This window comes from Crotalus tigris, unplaced genomic scaffold (genome assembly GCF_016545835.1).
Source record: "Crotalus tigris isolate CLP2741 ecotype Arizona unplaced genomic scaffold, ASM1654583v1 scf7180000018330.590113, whole genome shotgun sequence".
In the NCBI taxonomy this organism is placed as follows: domain Eukaryota; kingdom Metazoa; phylum Chordata; class Lepidosauria; order Squamata; family Viperidae; genus Crotalus; species Crotalus tigris.
Window position 1 is genome coordinate 68,567 of NW_024096945.1, and position 14,983 is coordinate 83,549.

Below are 14,983 nucleotides of genomic sequence, written 5' to 3' on the forward strand. Positions count from 1 at the left end.
CCAAAAATGTCAGGAATTTGTGTCCCATAAAGGAGCATGCAAGAAAATGATCCAGGATTATTATTATTATTTTTAAGCAACTTTAGTTTATTGCTTTTAAAAAATCAGTTAAAAGTTTTCTTGGGTGTGCTTTATATCCTTACTGGTGAGGGAGAAGCAACCAGATGGAGTGGTAGTAGTTGGAAATTGCTGTACAGGTTGTCCTCAACTTAACAACCAAAATTTCTGTTATTAAGCAAGGCAGTTGTTAAGTGAGTTTTGCCACTCTTTATGACCTTTTTTTGCCACAATTATGAAGTGAGCCATGCAGTTGTTAAGCAAATCTGGCTTTCCTCATTGACTTTGCTTGTCGGACGTTGTCTGGGAAGGTTACATATGGTGAATGCGTGACCCCTGCATAGTACATTCTTATTCAGAGTGCCTTATGCAGGGGTCATGTGATTATGGTGATCACATGACCCCATTCTTATGCAGAATGTCCTGTGCAGAATGCTTACAAGATTTGGGATCTGCTAATGATAATTATTTGAGGGTGAAGTTTCGTTCTCTGAGCTTGTGGGTTGGTTTCCGAACATTTCATTTACCAGGCTAGGTAACATCTTCAGCAGAGTTTAGGGCAAGGGTCTTCAAACTTGGTCCTTTTATGATTTGTGGACTTCAGCTCCCAGAATTCCTAAGCCAGGCAAGCTGGCTGAGGAATTCTGGGAGTTGAAGTCCACAAGTCATAAAAGGGCCACGTTTGCAGACCCCTGATTTAGGGTATGTCAGTACCGGTGTTCTTCTATTTATAAGGGCTTCAGGTGTGGGTGTGTTGAGTGAGGGTCTTGTGATGGGTCAGGTGTGAGTCATCAGTGAGTCTTGCGATAGATCTTGTGATGGGTAAGTTACATCAGGTCAGGGTCATTGGGAGGTGAACTGCTGGTGGAGGGGGGAGCTTGTGTGTGTTGGTTGAAGGTTGTTGCCGTCTCTGGTTGGCTGTGCGGTTGACTTGGATTCTGAGGGGTTTGTAAGCTGGTTGTGGGTCAGTGTGTCTGTTGATGGAATTGTGTGTAGAGTGCCAGGCTTTAATGAACTCATGAGCGTGGCATGTGGTAGCCTGGCCGATGATTAATTTAGTGTTGCTCCAATCGAACTGATGCTGTTTGGTGTTGATGTGGGTAGAGATCCTAAGTATATACCGGTTGCCAAGTGCCTGAATTTTGATCATATGACCATGAGGATGCTGCAGTGGTTGTGAACACGGAAAAACAGTCATAAGTCAATCAATTTATTATTACAGCCGAAGGTCAACACATAAATATTCAAATAAAACAAAACTAAACAGAACCAACACAAGAAGACATAGCAATACATTACCATTAATCATGTAATCAATGGGTGAGCAAGGTCTGCCTAGTTTTACAGACAGTATAAAAAAAACTAGCTAGCTTCAGAAAAACTGAATCATACTGACCTGACAGTAAAAATACATTAACTATAGTCTAATGCTGGATAAAAACACCAGTCATACTTTTTTTTAGTGCTGTTGTTACTTCAAATGGCTGCTAAACAAATGATTGTACCTCAAGGACTACCTGTAAATTTCCTAAGCCACTTCTGAATCTTTATCTGGTTGTTCTGCATGTAAAAATGCTCCAGCCTCTCTTGAGTATCTCTGTCAAAGTCATCTTTCTTACTCTCTACTAAAGCTGAGAGGAAATAAATTCTCCCGGATGCTGCATTCCGCACCCATGAGCCGCTGCATCATAAGCATTAATTGGGTGGTCTCAGTTCAGTGATGAAAGAGGTTTGACACGACGGGCTTGGCTCATGGTTAAAAACTTTTCTTTGCCAGGAAGAATGAAGTACAGGTGGTCCTTGACTTACGACCCAATTGATCCCAAAATTTCTGTTGCTAAGCTAAGACGTTTCTTAATTTTACGGCCTTTTTTGACACATTTGTTAAGCGAGCCACTGCAGTTGTTAGATTAGTAACACGGTTGTTAAGTGCATCTGGCTTCCCCATTGAGTTTAGCAATAGCACTTATATACACGTTTCACAGTGCTCTACAGCCCTCTCTAAGCAGTTTACAGAGTCCCCAGCAATCTGGGTCCTCATTTTACCAATTTTGGAAGGGTGGAAGGCTGAGTCAACCTTGAGCCAGTGAGACTCGAATTGCCAAAAAGGTGATCACATGACCTCAGAATAGGGCAATCGTCATAAATATGAATCGGTCGCCAAGCGTCTGAATTTTGGATCACGTAACCATGGGGATGCTGCAATAGTCGTAAATGTGAAAAACAGTCATAAGTCACTTTTTTTTTCCAGTGCTGTTGTAACTTTGATCACAAAATAAATCATTGTAAGTCAAGGACCAAAAGAAACCATACAGGAAGATCCACGGGAGAGGGAGGGTAAAGATGCATTAAGAAAAGCATCTGATGGCACTCTGAAGCAACAATACCAATAAGAACAATGGAATTGGGTATGTCTAGTTTAACGAAGAGAAGGACGAGGGGGGACATGATAGCAGCGTTCCAATATCTCAGGGGCTGCCACAAAGAAGAGGGAGTCAAGCTCTTCTCCAAAGCGCCTGAAGGCAGGGCAAGAAGCAACGGGTGGAAACTAACCCAAAAGAGAAGCAACTTAGAACTAAGGAGAAATTTCCTGACACTGAGAACAATTAATCAGTGGAACAACCTGCCTCCAGAAGCTGTGAATGCTCCAACACTGGAAGTTTTAAAGAAGAAACTTGTCATGTGACTGCTATTGTAAAATGCAGTCACATGACCGCGGGACACTACAAACTGGCATAATGTGGCCTGGATGACAAGTCCTTGAAGTCTGGTCATGTGACCAGGGGGTGGTGGCTGTTGGAATTTTGGAACTGGATTGTAAGTATCCCCAGGAAGGTCCACTGTAATTTGAATGGTTGCTAAGTGACCAGTCATAAGCCATTTGTCTGAAATGGTGTAGGGTTTCTTTCCTGCCTGAGCAGGGACTTGGACTCGATGACCTCCAAGGTCCTTTCCCACTTTATTATTATTATTATAATACCCCAATTGGGGAACCACTAAGAACACTCCCGCCAGTGCTGGCAGGGCAACTCACTTGTACAAGGTTGTAGTCCTCGACTTGCAACATTTTGTTGCTCAGGGAGACATTTGTTAAGTCAGTTTTGCCCCATGGAAGGCAGGACAAGAAGCAGCGGACGGAAACTAATCAAGGAGAGAAGCAACTCGGAACTAAGGAGAAACTTCCTGACAGTGAGAACAATTAACCAGTGGAACAACCCGCCTCCAGAAGCTGTGAATGCTTCCAACACTGGAAGTTTTTAAAAAGAGACTGGACAGCCATTTGTCTGAAATGGTGTAGGGCAGGCATAGACAACCTTGGCTCTTTTATGACTCGTGGACTTCAACTCCCAGAATTCCTGAGCCAACATGGCTCAGCATGGAAACCTCTCCCTTTCTCCTCAGCATGGCTGACTCGGGAATTCTGGGAGTTGAAGTCCACGAGTCATAAAAGAGCCGAGGTTGCCTACTCCTGGTGTAGGGTTTCCTGCCTGAGCAGGGTGTTGGACTCGATGACCTCCAAGGTCCCTTCCAACTGCATTATTATTATACCCCAATTGAAGCACCACTAAGAACACTCCCGCCAGTGCTGGCAGGGCAACGCACTTGTACAAGGTTGTAGTCCTCGACTTGCAACATTTTGTTGCCCAGTGAGACATTTGTTAAGTCAGTTTTGCCCCATTATACAATCTTTCTTGCCACTGCGGTTAAGTGAGTCCCTGCAGTTGTTAAGTTAGCAATGTGTTGTTAAGGGAAACTGGCTTCCCCATTGGTTTGTCAGAATGTGGAAAAAAGGGATCACATGACCCGGGGACAATGCAACCATTATAAATACCTGCCAGTTGCCAAGTGTCCGAATTCTTATCACGTGGCCATGAGGATGCTGCAACGGTCATAAGTGTGAAAAACAGTGAAAAGTCACTTTTCTCAGTGCTTTGTAGCTTGGAATCATCACTAAACGAACTGTTGTTAAGTGGGGGACTACCTGTATATAAACAGAGCACCAACCCCAATCCCTTCTAGCACTGATGATGTTACCTTGCTGGGTTATGAATCGTCTGCAAGAAAACAGCCAAGCTCAAACCTGAGCTACAAATGTTCTATTCTGTTCTCTTTAAAAGCATCTAAAATATTAACAACCTGTATTAAAGAAATATCGGCTTTGGAGATGTATTGGTTTTGGGAGTGAAATAGTTCAGCTGCTGGAATTCTTTGAACGCAAACGTTAGGAAGATTTTGTTCTAACAGCCTTTCTGTGAACTGGTAAGCCTCTAAGAATGGGGTAGTTTCACCTGATTATTTATTTGAAGGATTCCTGAATCTGTTATCAGTCTGGGGAGCAATACACATGCTTTCCTTGATTAAGCCCATTTTTTGGGTTACATGAGATAAACTTGTGTAACAAGAAGATAAACCCGTACACAAACCCTTCAGATTGTCTAGGTCAGGGGTAGGTAACCTTGGCTCTTTTATGACTCATGGACTTCAACTCCCAGAATTCCTCAGCCTGCTATGCTGAGGAGAAGTGGAGAATTCTTATCGTGTGGCCATGAGGATGCTGCAGCAGTTATAAGTTTGAAAACCAGTCATAAGTCACTTTTTTCAGTGGTGTTGTAACTTTGAACGTTCACTAAATGAATTGTTGTAAGTTGAGGACAACTGTAACAAGCTATTCATAACGTAAATAACCTGGGTACACCTGCCGGCAACTCCTGTTTAGAGGACCTTGGATGGTCCGATTGGGAATTTTTCTCTTGAGAGCTAGGGAGATGAGTGCCAAGCTGAGTGAAGGATGAGTGGCATCCTTGGCTAGCATCTGCAGGGATTAAATTTATTCTCTTCACTCCTGTCAGCTTTTGGAGATCTGCCAGTAACATTGGCCAGAGAAAATCCACGTTTGGCAGCACTTGAGCTCTGGATACTAAATGTTGGGGGTCAAATAGGGAGCAGGAGGTGTACCCCATTTATGTCCAGCTGGCTGGCATCTGGCATCCATTCTTTCAGAGCTGAAGTTTTATTCAGGATTGTTGTGAACAGCGGGCAGCGTGAAATGATAACTCGTTCTACCCAGTCAGGCTGCTCTGTGTGTTTAAAGTGAGGCAGGGAAGTGTCTTAGGGCCCTTTGTTACAATTCTCTCCTTAAATATTCAGGTTTAAAACAGTGTTTATCTTCCCAAGCTCTTTAATTTGAAAAATGTCTTCACTTGCTGCACGCCTTTCCTTGCTGCCTCATTTTATTAATGGCCTGACTTTTATGATATATTTGAGTTATTCCTTCGATGTCGTAATATCTGTTGCATAACGGATGGTATGCAAACACTTTAAATAATAAAAGGATAACAGAGGCCTGTTTCTTATTGACATAAATTGACCATGTTATGATGTGAAGCAATAGCAGAGAGATTCTCTCCCTTGCCCTATTCTTTGATCAGTCACACCACGCAGGCAGTCTTGAATACAAATTACAAAGTTCCCTATTCTTTCCAGAGTATGGATTTTATTATGTCTAGTGCCCTGCCAGAAGTTTACACGTTAAAAATCAAAGTTTAAATCTGTAGTAGAATCTATACAGCTAGTCCTCGACTTACAGCAGTTCATTTAGTGACCATTCAAAGCCACAGTCGCACTGAAAAAAGTGACTTATGAACATTTTTCACACCTATGACCGTTGCAGCACCCCCCTGGTCAAGTGATTTACATTCGGACGTTTGACAACTGCTTCATATTTATGACGGTTGCAGTGTCCCCCAGGTCACATGATCCCATTTTGCGACCTTCTGACAAAGCAAAGTCAATAGGAATGACCCAGAGTCACCTAACAGCCATGTTACTCACTTAAGAATGGCAGTGATTCACTTAACAAATGTGGCAAGAAAAGTCATAAAATGGGACAAAACTCACTTAACAAATTTCTCACTTAGCCACATAAATTCTGGGCTCAATTGTGGTCATAAGTCGAGGACTACCTATATAGATTTTCCTCAGAAATTACAAGTAGCCCTCGAGTTACAATGTAATGGAACCTGCCCATTATGGTCTTAAGTCATGACAGTCGTAAAGTGGATGACCCATGTGACCAACCTGATTTTATATCCTTTTTTTTTGTGGTAGTCATTAAGGGAACGTGGTAGTCACTAAGTGAACCAATGGTTGGCTTTGGGCTGCTTTTGCTAAAAACCAGAAATAAAGCCATTGTAAAATGCGGTCACGTGACTGTGGGATGCTACAAACGGGCATAATGAGGCCTGGATGACAAGTCCTTGAAGTCTGGTCCCGTGACCAGGGGGTGATGGCTGTTGGAAATTTGGAACTGGATTATAAATATTCCCAGGAAGGTCCACTGTAATTTGAATGGTTGCTAAGTGACCAGTCATAAGTCAAGGATGATTTATTTATGAGCTTGTCCTTCTTTTCAGCCAAGTCCTTGGGTATTTCAATTGCCACATTCAGTGGGCACCTTGAGGTGGTTTGGAGGTTCTAGCACAGGGGTGTCAAACTCAGTTTCACTGAGGGCCTTGTCAGCATTGCTGTTGCCCTAGGGGGGGATGGGTGGGTGTGGCCAGAGTGGGTGCAGCCTACTGGGTGGGCATGGATGGAGTGGGTGTGGCTACTGGGTGGGCGTGGCCAGTTCTACATCATTTGCGTCAAGGGTGCCTCTAGAGGCCTGGGCAGGAGTGGGACAGATCTGAGGGTCTCTGGCAGAAGGGGGTGGGATTGGGGTAAGTGTCAAGGCATGGTCCACCAGGGCAAGTGCCAAAATGGCCACCACAAAATTGTACATTGGCTCCCAGCTGGCCTGGGCCAGGGCCAAGGCAGCAGGGCCCGTTCCTTCACTGTTTCCAGGATGGCTTCGCGGGCCACATGAAACCACTTTGCGGGCCGCATCTGGCCCCCGGGCCTTGTGTTTGACATGTCTGTTCTAGCAGAAGAGCATAGCTATTGACCGAAGATTGGTACACTTCTCAGCTCAATGGCTCAGTGGGTAAACACGCTGAGTCTGTCAGCTGGAAAGCCTGGGTTTGAGACCCAAGCGCCATACGATGGGGTGAACCCAGTGATGGGATTCAGCCAGTTCGCACCGGTTCAGTAGAACCAGTAGCTAAATTTTGTTGAGTCCGTAGAACTGGCTGAATCCATACTGCTTTTGGAAGTCCATTCTAGGCCTCGGAGGCTGGAGGAGGTCTCCCAGGCCTAGAACGGCCTGCTGGAAGTGCGTTGATATCACTTCCGGAAGTCTGTTCTAGGCCTCGGAGGCCTGAAGGAGGCCTCCCAGGCCTAGAACAGCCCACAGGAAGTGCATGGATGTCCCTTCCGGAAGTCCATTCTAGGAGGCCCAGGCCTGCATCCAGGCAGAGAACTGGATGTTCAGGTATTTGAATCCCACTACTGGGTGAACCCGTCCTCAGCTCCTGCTAACCTAGCAGTTGGAAAGCAGGAAAATGTGAGTAGATAAATAGATACCACTCCAGTGGGAAAGTAACAGCGTTCTGTGCACCTTTGGCGTATAGCCATGCCGGCCATATGACCATGGCAATGTCTTTGGACAACGCTGGTTTCCTTCACTAAGAAATGGAAATGAGCAGCGCCCCTTAGAGTCGGACATGACTGGACAGGGGAAACCTTTATCAGTGGGGAAGCTTGCTGTCAGAAGGAACAGGAGCCACATCAGACTGGTGGGAAAGAAATTGGCAGCCCATTTTTTATACTGACGGATCTCGCTGGAACTGTATCTTTCTCATGTACAACACCTCCTCCTCCTCTCTTTATAAAGACGTGGATAAGGGAACGTGATCACCTTGCAATGCTCACCCATTATCTCATTATTTAATGGGAAAGGCTGTCAGCTAATCAATGGGTCTGATAATCAGTCCAGCTCCTGCTGTGGATAAGTGTGAGTTTGAGATTTTAATCGGCTGGAGATTTTCCAGTTGTCCCTTTGGGCCAAAAACCGTGAGGTTGGTATTCCACATGCCTCGTAATGTGGAAAATGCAAGAAGTGATGTGTAGCGGAAGATATGTGTAGAATGTACATATAATTTCTGTTAATTTTAATAGCCCAAAATTTCCAGATGGTATTGAGTTGTATGATGCATTAGCTTTATTGAGATTTCTGTGCTCTGTTGACATTGTAAGGGAAGATTAACTTCTACAGCTTTTGAGATAGGGGTTACGGCAATTTTACAAAAAAGTTAGATATGCAGGCAAGAATCTGCTGGGGAATCCTGGTTGTTGTTATCTTTATTTGCATATGATCCTGGAGTTGAGGTGTAAAATACTCACCTGTTCTGTGTACAGATAGTCCTTGACTTACAACCTTTTGAAAAGGTGTGGGCTAAGCCTTTTTCAGCAAAGCATATCTCCTTATAGTAACCTTTCCTGGGTTCAGAAACCAGTGCCTTTTTTGTGTTTTAATATACAGGTAGTCTTTGACTTAACAGCAGTTCATTTAGTGTCTGTTCTAAGTTACAGCAGCACTGAAAAAAGTGACTTGCGACTATTTTTCACCCTTATGACATTACAGCATCCCCATCATTATATGATCAAAATTCGGATGCTTGGCAACTGACTTATATTTATGACCGTTGCAGCATCCCGGGCTCACGTGATCCCCTTTTGCGACCTTCTGACAAGCAAAGTCAATGGGAAAGCCAGATTCACTTAACAACCATGCTACTAACTCAACAACTGCAAGGATACACTTAACAACTGTGGCAAGAAAGGTTGTAAAATGGGCTAAAATTCACTTAACAAATGTCTCACTTAGCAACATAAATTTTGGGCTCAATTGTGGTCATACATCAAGGATTATCTGCACACGTGTGTACACATTTATTCACTTAACTCATAAAATGTTAGGGGGGAAAAAACCTGTTGATGTCACTAGAATCTTTGTAAAGTGCATCTAATCTCTTTGGAGATTAGATCATTGGGGAGCTAGTTCATCCTGCCATTTGCATGTAGGTTATAAAATAAAGAAAAGAGTTATAAATATTTTGGCTGGTTACTTTCTTAAAAATCATATTCTTGGTCAAGAATTACGTTGCAGGTTATGTGTAGTTGCAACTGTAAGTCCAACTTCCACCCATCTTAACCATTGTATTTTCTAATTGGTAGATGAAGAAACGTCAGGTGAGGAGACAGATGGAGGTGATCTTGACAGTGAAATTCTGGCTGAAGATGAGAGCCCAGAATCAGAGGAGGAAGAGGAAGAGGCAGCCAGTAGTGATGCTGAAGAAGAGAAAAAGCTGTCCAACAAGGTGAAAAAACCTGCCTTCAGTTCCAAGCCATTGATGACTTTGAGAAATTTGCCGAAGGGATGGAGGAGCTTGGAAGCGAGGAAGAAGAGGAAGCCAGCTCAGGAGAAGACCAGGAAGGTGGAAGTGACTCACAGGAAAGCGCGAAGGAGAGTGAGGAGGAAATGGAAGAGGCCGACAGGGATCCAGAAGTTGGAATCCGCTTGACTCACTCGCAAGGCAAAGCAGCTGAAGAAGTGGCGAAGGGAAAAGCCGTGAAGAACCAAATAGGTGAGTAGGAGGGTCTCTTTTGTTTTTAGGTGAGGTCTTCGTGGTCTCCTGGGTTGAGAGTCAATAATAGAGACCCCTTTTCAAGGTAGCAGGGACCTTGTTTTGGTGATGGGACATGTACTTTGTGTGTAGACAACAACAATAAAGTTGGAAGGATCCTTGGAGGTCATCTAGTCCAACCCCCTGCTCAGGCAGGAAACCCTATACCATTTCAGACAAATGGCTGTCCAGTCTCTTCTTAAAAACTTCCAGTGTTGGAGCATTCACAGCTTCTGGAGGCAGGTTGTTCTGCTGATTAATTGTTCCAACTGTCAGGAAGTTTCTCCTTAGTTCTAGGTTGCTTCTCTCCTTGATTAGTTTCCATCTGTTGCTTCTCGTCCTGCCTTCAGGCACTTTGGAGAATAGCTAGACTCCCTCTTCTTTGGGGCAGCCCCTGAGATATTGGAACACTGCTATCATGTCACCCCTCGTCCTTCACTTCACAAACTAAACATACCCAATTCCTGCAACCATTCTTCATATGTTTTAGCCTCCACTCCCCTAATCATCTTTGTTGCTCTTCTCTGCACTCTTTCTAGAGTCTCAACATCTTTTTTACATCGCGGTGACCAAAACTGGATGCCGTATTCTAAGTGTGGCCTTACTAAGGCATTGTAAAGTGGTATTAACGCTTCACGTGATCTTGATTCTGTCCCTCTGTTAATGCAGCCTAGCACTGTGCTGGCCTTTTTGGCAGCTGCAGCACACTGCTGGCTCATATTTAAGTGATTGTCCACTAGGACTCTGAGAAATAGTACTTCCCCCCTCTTCTCCCCTCATCTATGTGGCAACTCAGAACGAAAAAAAATGGATTCAGCCAGGTTTGTTTCAAATGAACCTGGGTGACAAATGGTTTGCCACTGCTCTTTTCCTAGGGCTCAGAGAGAGTGACTGGCCCAAAGTTTTTCCCCTGCATGATTGGTACTCACAATCTAAAATCTACTTTAGTTTTAAAGATACCTCCTATAGTTCTGCTTCTGGGGCATTCTCATTCAGTAAAATGTATTTGTATAAGAATACAGCTACTCCTCGAGTTATGATCGTAATGAATTTTTCCTGATTTTATGAACTTTTTTTGCCAGGGTCGTTAAGCAAACGCCATGGTCATTAAGCAAACCAATGGGTTTGCCTGGGGATGGCACGTCTGGCCAAAACCCAGAAGTAACTCCTTTGTGTGGACTGGTTGCTGGCATACCGCGACCCGGTACCGGTCCACGGACCGGGGATTGGAGACCCCTGCCGTATTCCATAAAATTGCTGAGAAGATTTTTGTAGAAGATTTTGTGGCTGGTTTTTCTTTCCTTGCCTACCCACTTTTATTTTTTATTTTACTTTACATCCCTTTCCTTGTTCTGATAGGGCCTTGTTGTTTTAACTGCCTCAGGAGGGAAATTCATCTAATCATTTAAACACATGGGGATGGGGGGTGGAAGAGAAACGGGAGAAACCTAAGCTTCTGCATTTTGCTTGAATTGAATAGAAATGGCTACCATGCTTGGAAAAGCAGTTTCTGCTTTCCCTCCAAGGAACTGAGATAAGGCAGGAAAAAAATGGAATTGTGAAACCTGTTTCCGTGATGAGTCTGCTCTGTTCAAAATTACAGCTAGAACAAATGAATCACGGCTAAAGTTTTGTGCTTTTCTCTCCCTCCTCCCCTCACCCACTCTTTCTTTATTTCTCCCAAAGCTCTATGGGATCAGCTCCTGGAAAGCCGAATCAAGCTGCAGAAGGCTCTCTTAATAGCCAACCAAATTCCACAGCCAGATACCTTCTCTGAGTTCAAGAAGAGAGGCGGACAGGAATTTTCTAACGTGCTCAAGAACAGTAAGGATCTATCTGTGATTATGTGTTTTAATATTATGGGCAATATAGCTAATATATTATGGGTTTCCTTATGATGCTACTGGCGTTTTACATACTTAATAGGGAAAAAAGAAAAAAAATGGGGACCACAGTCCTCTCTGTGTATTGATTAGACATAATTAAACATCAGTTCCTAGGTCTGCTTACTCTGTATAATTGGTCTAGTGCAGTGGTTCTCAACTTTTTTAATGCCGCGACCCCCAACCGGTCGTCAGTCGAGGACTACTCAACCGGTCGTAAGTCGAGGACTACTCAACTGATGCAGCACCGTTTGCAGAATGGGGCTTTTGGCGGGCTCAGCAGGGCAGAGACAGCCTGGACAATTCCTATTGGCTTTTGAAAGCCAATAGAATTAGACTCTATTCAAGAAAGTCTATTCTATTGGCTTTCAAAAGCCAATAGAATAAAAGGGAGTAGCACAGCTAAGGAAAAGGGGGAAAAAATGGCAGACTGCGTTGTTTGGCGACCTCCGTGAAATGGTCGTTCGACCCCAAATGGGGTCCTGACCCACAGGTTGAGAACCACTGGTCTAGTGCAGTGATGGCGAACCTTTTAGAGACCGAGTGCCCAAAAACTGGCTCCGCCCCGCACGCAGGGCCACTCACCGCCTCCACAGCCCACTGCAGATCGCCCTGGTGGCCCAGCAGCGCCATGGTGGCCATGCTCTCCGCCCGCGCTCCGCAGCATCAACTGCGCATGATGGGGCGCGCGGGCAGAATCTTGTCCCTGCTGTCCGGCTGCCATGTCTTTGGCTGTGCTGCTCCGCGCAGGCCGCACTCGGGGGCGACTCTCCAGGGGGGCTGCTGGTGAGGGGGCCGCGGGGAGAGGCAGGGCTGGGGTGACGGCGCACGTGCCCACAGAGAGGGCTCGGAGTGCCGCCTCTGGCACGCTGTTATGGTTCCGGCTAATGAAACCTTTCAAAGAACTTCCAGGCATTTATTTTCCTAAAAGTCTTTTATTGAATCAAAATGTCGGCACAGGCACAACAGAGGGATGCTAGGATCTAAGTTCTCTTCCTCTGAGCAGTTAAATTATCAGCACGTTCCCTCCCTAAATTAGCCGTCATATCTCACATTATCCAATTAGTGTGAAGGTCAAATGTTTTCTTCCTCTTTCTTTCCCGGGCTTTATCCCCAACCCCTCTTCTGCTCTGTATTAACCCCATAATTACCAGACAATTCTGCATATTGTCAAAAGCAAGAATATACAATATTTGCAGCGTTGACACACGCATGCCATAGGTTCACCACCCCTGGTCTCGTGGTTAAGGTACAAGGCCAGGGGTGTCAAACTGCCGGCCCACGGGCTGGATGCGTCATCCGGAAGCCGCGCCCACCCCATTGCCGGCAATGGCAAAACTGTCCCAATACGTTGCGCGACGTCACATGACGTTGCGAGCTTGACATGTCTGTACTAGGCTAAAAAGTAGAAGACTCTGAGTTCAGATTCCTCCTTAGTTGTAAAAGTTAGCTGCATGGTTTTGGGCCAGTCACTGTCTCTCAGCCCAACCCACCTCACAGAGTTGTCATTGTGCAGAAAACAGGAAGAGGAAGGTGTGTTGGATGTGTTCGCCGCTTTGACTCATTTGTATAAGTAATAAAGGCGGGGTATAAATTAACAAAAATAAATAATTTAATTAACAAGAGACATTGTAAATAAGTGTAGAATCACACTTATCTCTATTAGGAAACCTCCTTGTCCACCTTTCCAGATATTTTTAATCTGACATTTCTTTAGGAACCGATTCTACTTTTTAAGGTCTTGCCTTTGATTTTTGCCTCTTCTCGCCAACTGCTAGCTGAATTGTCTACTGGGAAAACTCTCGCAATTTTGTTTGTGATTCAAGTGGGTAATCGAGAGTTAAGCAGTCAGTTGTGGAGGGGGGGGAAGGAACTATAATGGGGTGGTATGAGAGAATTGTAAAGCTGGACATACCGATGAGTACAATTATCCTCGACTTACGACTGGTCGCTTAGCGACCATTTGAAGGTACGACTGAGCCCAGAAAGTGGACTTTGGAATTCTGATAGTTGGGCCCCCTCTGCAGTCACATAACTGAGCTTCAGTGTAAGGACCCACCTCAGCTATAACCACCCAAGAAAGCAGAACTCTTGAAACGGGCATTGTCTCAAAAGGAAACTTTTATTAGGGGTCAGTGACAGTAGGGAAGTCAAGGCGAGATCTGGGAGAAAATCCCGCTTGAACGATATAATTAAACCAGCAGTATTCCTCCTCCCATCAAAGATCATAATGACCATTTGAAATCCAGCCAATCCACAGGTGGCACAATGAGCCGGTAACTGGCACAATTGGTGGGCATCTCAAGGTCTTCTCCAGCTTTCGTTTTTCTGCAATCGTCTCCCTGATAAGGGAGACTCATTCCTTTCTCAAGTGGATAGAGGTGGAAGAAGGAAAGCAGAAAGCGAAAGTTATCCCAAGTGAAAGCAAACATGCTCCCTCCCCCCCCCTCCAATTAAATGGCATGCCCTAAAGCAGGGATAGGCAACCTTGGCTCTTCTATGACTCCCGGATTTCAACTCCCAGAATTCCTGAGCCAGCATGGCTCAGTTTGGAAACCTCTCCCTTTTCCCTCAGCATGGCTGGCTCAGGAATTCTGGGAGTTGAAGTCCACAAGTCATAAAAGAGCCAAGGTTGCCTACCTCTGCCATAAAGCAAAGCAAGAGAATAGATAGATGGAAGGGAGACAGTAAGGATTTGGGGATCTGACATTCAGACACTTATCAACCAACTAGCATTTACAGCCATTTGCAGCATTCCACAGTCACGTGATCACATTTTATGACAGTTTTGCTGGAAACCAAAACCCTTCTAGGTTTTGGCAAAACCACACCCGTTGTGAATCATTGGTTTGCTTAACCACCGTAGCTTTCACTTAATGACTGTCAGAAAAACAACAACATGCCTGACCTGTTTTATGACCCATCGTGATATGCAACTGGAATGGGCATGCTCCATTTGTATGTCAAGGATTATCTTTCTTCCAAATTAGACAAGAAGCGTTTTGAGTTTTCCAGAAAATCTGTTCTCAGTCCAGGTAGATTTTTTCCTGACATGTCTGGCTTATGGTAGAATTTGGTTTGATGTCAAGGCAACTAGATTTCATGATTTGTTTTGGTGACAGATTGTGATGTTAATCCACTCCATTCATGCTGGTAAGTCCTTGTTTTATGACCACAGTTGAGCCCAAAATTTCTGTTGCTAAGCAACATGATTGTTAAGTCAGTTTCCTCTCATTTTACGATCTTTCTGGCCACTGTTGCTAAGTGAATCACTGCAGTTGTTAAATTGATAATACGATCGTTAAGTAAATCCGGCTTCTGCATTGTCTTTGCTCATCAGAAGATCTTCAAACGGGATCACATGACCCTGGGACACTGCAACTGTCATAAATACGAGTCAGTTGCCAAGTGTCTGCGTTTTAATCATGTGATCATGGGGATGCTACAATGTTTGTAAGTGTCAAGGTAATAATTTAACAGCTA

General features: G+C 44.5%; 1 protein-coding gene across 1 annotated transcript in view; it reads left to right on the forward strand.

The window, feature by feature from the left end:
• The window catches only part of AATF (apoptosis antagonizing transcription factor), a 121,055-nt gene that overhangs the window by 9,043 nt on the left and 97,029 nt on the right, over nt 1-14,983 (forward strand). Inside the window, 3 exon segments of the mRNA XM_039350413.1 lie at nt 9,169-9,327; nt 9,330-9,578; nt 11,304-11,441. Of these exon segments, the coding sequence (XP_039206347.1) occupies nt 9,169-9,327; nt 9,330-9,578; nt 11,304-11,441 (546 nt within the window).